The 6623-nt window shown below is 43.3% G+C and overlaps 1 protein-coding gene across 1 annotated transcript; it reads right to left on the bottom strand.

Annotated features, from left to right (window-relative positions):
- Positions 1 to 3500: 3500 nt before the first annotated feature.
- On the bottom strand, positions 3501 to 5776 carry LOC136335478 (toll-like receptor 11). Its single transcript, XM_066276702.1, is given in 3 exon segments — positions 3501 to 4929; positions 4968 to 5552; positions 5676 to 5776. Coding segments are annotated over 3 exon segments (2115 nt in total).
- Positions 5777 to 6623: the final 847 nt, after the last annotated feature.

Genomic DNA, 6623 nt, shown 5'->3' with positions numbered 1-6623 from the left:
TCAACAAAGCCACTAGGCTTTATAATCAAAACAATCAGAATCTGAACAATTTTCAGCAGTCTCATCAGTTTCACCTTGGTTCACACTACCGTGAAATCCTCAAGCTATTACCAAAGCCTCTTAACTTACCTATTTCCATATTTATATACTTAGAAACTATTACCTGCATAATTCTAGACTGATGGTATTAAAAATCTGATGATGTCAACTACTTGCTTTTGATCTTTTTTCTTTTTTTAAACACAATAAAAATAAATCCCTGATTCCTTACCACAGCCTCTAGGGACAACGAGGCCTTCCTCCATGTTCATTTCTACCACTCTTCCTTTCCTCACCCCACTCCAGCCGGCCGATACTCGACTATGTCAAAAGGAGCCCTTATCAAAGCCTGGAATGTCCCTCTTTCATCCACACTAATATTCATGTACCTTAATTTACTTCAATTCAATTTCTGGTAAAAATCAGAAACTCAAAGAGGCTTTCAGTAGTTCAGCTCACCTTGCCCTGTGCTGTACTTTATATCCCATGACTGTTTTTGTAACAAGCAATTTGAACTTCTTGATCTCTTTCCTCTTTTTAATCCTAATTTATATATTATGTGGAGAAAAGACAACACTTTTAGAAGAAGGTGAAAAAAACATTACAAAAGAACATCTAAGCAAAAAAAAAAAAAAAAAAAAAACCAAACCCAGAAAAAAAGAACATCTAAGTTGTGCCTTACTTGAAGCTGTTGTATGAGAATTGAGAAATCCATTAAAGGGCAGACGTCCAAATGTGGGTTTCTGTCTCCTGCAATGTTCAATCAGCCTCAGTCTCTTTGTTCTTTCATTTTAGCAGGAAAAAATATGCAGCAAAACCAACACAGTGGTGCTTGTGCCCAAGTTTCTTAGACTCTCAAAAGCGGTGAGTGTTGGAAGGTAGTATCAAGTCTAGCAATTATTTGATGCTTACAGAAGGACCATATTGCTAAAACAGCTTGAAAAGGTGGTTACATGCCATTGTAAAAGGCACTGTGGTCTCTCTTGATGTGGGAAGGGCCAACTGCACCCCTGCCTCTAAAAGAGAGTCTGTAGCAAACATATCCTGAGCTGTGGCTGTTGGGTCTTCGGCAGCCCATCGTGGAGCGGTGGTGCTTCAGAGCACTCTGAGTGCTTCAGCCTTCCTGAGCTCTAGGCCCCGTGCACTTTTTAATAAATGTGTTGAGGTTTGTTTCTGACCCTCCTGGATTACCCAACTTTTCCCAGTGGCCTCAGCTAGGGATAACAATGAGAAAGTTTTGGCCAGATCTCAAAATGTATTTCTTTAACTGAAATCTAAATTGGTCCAACCTCCAGGAGTGAAGGGAAAGATGATGAGACCTGGGACTAAGCTGAAGCATGAGTTGGCCTTAAGCCTTGGAGCAGTCTGTGAACCAGAAAAGAGATCTATTGGTATATATTTATAGTAAGGTAGCTGTGCTTTCTCACAGAAAGGATGATAATAGATTTAAAAATGAAAATGTAAGAGCAAAGGGTTCTACAAAGCCCAAGACTAGAAAGACAGAGGTTAGTTAATTGCAAAGAATTTGCAAAACACTTCAAAGTCTCACTCCATCTATTCCCCCCTTTCCCCTAATTTTATCTATATATACCTGCCCCAGCCGTGCTGTGGTGATGTTTGGATCTTTGCATTAAAAACAACTGTTCCATTAGTACTTGACTGTAAACTGTTGCCTCACTTAGTTTGCGAATTTGTCCTTTTAATCTCATTTCAGCCAGAAAAATCAAACATTTAAATCAACATTTTTGCCACAACTAATAATGTGACTTCAGAATGCATAAATGGAGGAAATGTTGTAATCCTGTTTAATTCTGTAGAGGTCAGATATACAGCCCTTCTTAAGTTCTGGGTCTCACAGTGTAAGCAGCGCATGGGAAAACTGTCGTGCATTTGGAGGAAAGCAATTTAGAGGGGTTGAGAAGCATAAAAAATGTGTAACAGTGGAAGGAACTGGGATATTTAGATTGGTGAAAGAAAGACTGTCGGAAAAAAGGAGGGATAATCACTTAAGAGCAATAAAATTTGCCCCATTTAATCCTCAACATTCAGTATTAAAAGTAATAGTTAAAAGTTATAGGGAAACACGTGGTAATTCAATATGGAGAACAACTTTCTTACAGAGAAACTTATCCTGGAATGGAACAAGCTGCTTTAGAAGACTACCGTATATCACGTATTTTTTCAGGTATGGGCTGGGAAAGTGGTAGAAGGAATTTAAGCATCAGAAATGAATTTCAATCCTGAAATTTCACGATATACATCTAAGATGTGTCAAGAAAAGAAGAAAACTATCCAGCTAACCTCGCTGGAAAAAAAAAGTGTATTGGGAAATAGTAAGGTTAATAAAAACTTGACGTTTTCATCACAACTGACAAAAATGAATCATTTTTTCCCCAAGGTCATTAGTTGGCAACAAAGAAAGGGGTTGGGGGAAAAAAATTCTGGATTGTGACTTGGTTAGCAAAGTCCCAGAGTTATGCCATGGGGCTATAAATAGTTTAACTCTATTAATTAAAGAATTGGAATTTTTTTCCTGAAAAAAATGTGTAAAATGCTTTCATTCGCTGAGTCAAAATGTGAGTGGCTCCTTAGCTTGACCAAAGACTGCGTAGGAGTTTTCTGGGGATTTCCCAGATGAACAAGGAAAAAAGGTATGACCACGAGGTGGCAGTGGCACACACAAGTTTTATTTGGACATAGCTTTGATGTGCATGCAGGGGAAGATGTTTGTCACATGTTTGTCTGTTTTAACTTTGTAGCAAGCAAGGTAAGTTGTCATTGTTTAGAGATGACTGAAAGACCAAGTGGAGACCATAGAGTACTGGATTGGGACTCAGAGGAGCTGGGGCCAAATTCAAACTTTATAACAGTTGTAGAAGGGTTGTAAATCACTTTTATGTGATTTACACGTGTAATATGGAATCAAAACTATCGTTCTCCCCCATGTAATACTGTTATTAGGAGAGCCTCATGAGTTAGGAAAGCTCTTTGAATTTTTGTACCTTTGGTGAATTGCAAGCATGGTTTCGATTTAGCTTCAACACTGTGACAAACACTACCTCATTGATTCTTGCCCCATTCCACTAGAATAAAGTAATATGTCTATTTTTTTTAAATCAAACAACCAAACACATTACATTCACTGGGAAGAATGAATTTATTATTGGAAATGTAGATGTGATTTTAGAAAAAAATTTTTGTGTACTTTTTTTAGGGGATGCCTTGTGTTCAGAGGACTAGCAGGAATCAGAATTGGTTTTTGAATGAACGTCTTGTTTCCAAGTGCTTTCTAATAGTATGTTATCCCATCGAGATTTGGTTTCTTCGGGTATCACTCTTAGTATGAAAAGCAGCCTTGAACTGAGCACTGCCCGCAGAGCACTGCTTTCTGCCTGCCCTCCAGTGCTGTGACGGCATCCAGACCCCTGAGGGAGCTGTTCTGCCTTGCCCGAAACTCTACTTCATAGCTCCTGATCCTCTCTCTCTTGCCCTGCTTTCCTTAGCCTTTTCCAGAGTTGTTCACAGAAGGCATTTCACTCCACTCTCCCCTGGGACAAGTCAAAGTAGTCCTCCTTCTGCAGCCACCGGCCAAGACGGGGGTAGCTGTGCAGCTGCCGCCGATCGATAGGTTCCAGAAACAGCAGAAGGCAAGCAGTCCCAGGCTTGGCCACCAAGTTGTAGGTGGCAAGTCTTAACTCCAGGTTGCACCAGGGACTTCTCAGGGCCTGGCAGCTGAGCATGCAGAGGGTGGCTCTGCTGTTTTCCGTGCTGGTGGCCGTAACATCAGTCCTGTCCTGCCCAGCCCCAAAGTCCCTCTCAGGCAGGCATAGTCTCAAACCCTCGCCATCTGGAAGAGGCTTCTCCAGGGCAGGAACCAGTTCTTCCAGCACCCAGGTTTGGTCTTGCTCACAATAAGGTACAAAGACATCATGGTGAAATTGATTTCTGGGGTGCTGCCCACCCAATTTCCAGGCATGAAATACGGTCCAGAGGTGGTAAAGCAATTTAAGGTGGCCAAACAATGCAAGAAAGGTCAGCAGGATCACCAGGGTGAAGCTAATTAGAAAGCCCTGAAACTCAGGATCACGTGGGCAGTGACCAGAAAGGAAGGAGAGCAACGGCTTCTTGGAGTAATCAGAGGCACTGGCCTTGCAGATGGATTTCTCCAGCCCATACACACAGGTATTTGGGGCCCGTGTTGCCCAAGGCCCCACCCAAGAGCTTTCACCCTGGCAGGTGAAGGTGATATTTGAGAAATAAACATATTGGGGCATCTAAGGAATTAGTTCCTGGAGGCTGCTGTCCTTTCCTAGGGCCCATTCAGAGCTGAGCAGCAGCAGCCGAAGTAGACCCACATCCATGAAACTGGAGACAGAGAGGTTCCTGAGGTTCCAGATGCTCAGCACCAGCACCTGTAACTGAGGCAGCTCCTTCAGTAGCATCTCCAGCTGCACTGGTCTTGTGTTATAGAAGGACACCAGGTCCCCCAGCTCCAGCACTCGCAGCCTGGGCATTCCAAATAGGTGCAGGTTGTCTGCATCATCATGATCAGACCAGAAGTGCAAGTGCTCCAGGAGAGGAAGCTGTGTGAAGACTCCCTGGTGGTTAAGGCTGGAGAAAAAGGAGGGGTTGCATCCTCGCAGAATAAGGTGACGCAAGGAAGGAAAATGGACTGTGGTATTGTCCGGATATAGCAACACAGAGCTAGTCTGTAAGGCAAGGTTCTCCAAGAACAAAAAGGGTTCTCCACTGGGGACCCTAAACTGTATGGGACGCCCTGCCCATACCTCCAAGCTAAGCAGTGCTGGAGGCCAGGGAGGATAGATGTCCAGCATCTCAGAAGAACCCAGCTGCAGATGGCTCATGCTCTGGGGACCCTGGAGCTGTGTGCTATAGAGTATACTATACTATAGAGTATAAAGACATACTCTAAATGGGTGCCCAAGAGGTTCAGTGAAGTAAGGGCGGGAAGAGAGGAGAGCCAGCCTGGCTTCAACATCTTAATTTGGTTCCAACTCAGGTCTAAGGTCTTCAGCCACCTCAGTCCTTCCAGGCTCTCACTAGATAAGTTGGAAATGTTGTTACCACTCAGCCAGAGCTCCTGGAGTTGAGGAAGAAAGGAAAAGGCCTTGCAGGGCAGAGCACAGAGCTCATTGTGGGACAGATCCAGCACTCTCAGATTTGAACTGACCAGCCCTTCTGGGAGCACCAAATTTGGGCCCAGCTTATTCATTGACAGATTGAGCCTCTGAAGCTGGGGCCGGGCACTCAGGAAACTGGAGGGAAGTAACTGAAGACCATTATCATGAAGGCTGAGGAGCTCTAGAGAGTGACAGCTTAGGAGATCCCCATCTTCTAGGTTCTGAATTTGGTTCCTTCCAAGGTCAAGTACACTAAGTGCAAAGTAACTTGTCACATTCCCAGGCAGTTTTTGTGCTCCTGTCCCTGCAAGATAGAGGGAATCCAAGTGGAGCAGCAACCACTTTCCAAAGCCTGTGTCTTCCACACGCAAACTTCAGAAGGAAGGCTTTCCCAGCTATTTGCATCAACACTGCATCACCTTTTATATAACTGCTCCCATAGACCAGGTTTCTGGGAAGAGCCTAATCTCTCATCCGAAAGGTCCATGGCCTTACCTCTCAGTTCTCTGGATTGCCAGGAAATTTAGGGCCTTTATGATTTTCCAGATTCTTTCCTCAAATCCATGCTGACTTGGCCTGCTTGTGGTCCCCTTCATATTGTAAGATTCAGATATGTTTCTTTCCACTTAGAGGAGACCCATGTGCGAGCCTCCTCAGTATTTGTCTCTTTACCGTTTCCAAAAGCAGTGGTCGGGGTCCGGAACTGTGGGCTCCTGTCCTCACTCTGACACTAGCTGTCTGGGGTTTTTGGACAATTTATATATTCTTTCTGGTCCTTTATTCCTAACCAGAACAAGCTACCTCTCAAGACCTTCAAGTTTTTTGTTTTTAATTTTAAAGTTTTATTTGTAATATATTGTGTTGACATGATTTCAAATGTCCCACTCAATATAACACCCTCTACACACTGTACCATCCCCCCCACATCCAATACAAAATCTCTTTTCACCCACATTTCACCCCCTTTGCTTCCCCCTCCCCCGACCTTAACCCCCCTTCCCTCTGGCTATTGCTACCCTATTGTCTGTATTATGTGTTATGCATATATCATATAATTTGACTAACCCCTTCACCTTCTCTGATCCTGTCCCCCCATCCCCCTTCTCTCTGACAGCTATCCCTCTGCTTTCTGTGAACCTGCCTTTGTTTCTATTTTTTTTCTTCAGTTTATTGTACTCAATAGATTCCACATATAAGGGAGATCATATAGTATGTGTCTTTTCTCTGCCTGGCTTATTTCATTTAGCATACTAATCTCCAGGTCCACCCATGCCATTGCAAAAGGTAAGATTTCCTTCTTTGTCATGGCCAAGTAGTATTCCATTGTGTATATATGTACCACAGCTTTTTTATCCATTTGTTCATTGATGGACACTTAGGCTGTTTCCAGATCTTGGCTATTGCAAACAATGCTGCAATGAACATGGAGGTGCATATCTTCTT

This window comes from Saccopteryx bilineata, chromosome 4 (assembly GCF_036850765.1).
Source record: "Saccopteryx bilineata isolate mSacBil1 chromosome 4, mSacBil1_pri_phased_curated, whole genome shotgun sequence".
NCBI classification, from domain to species: domain Eukaryota; kingdom Metazoa; phylum Chordata; class Mammalia; order Chiroptera; family Emballonuridae; genus Saccopteryx; species Saccopteryx bilineata.
Note: the sequence above shows the minus strand (reverse complement) of the source record. Positions and strands in the feature narration are given on the sequence as shown.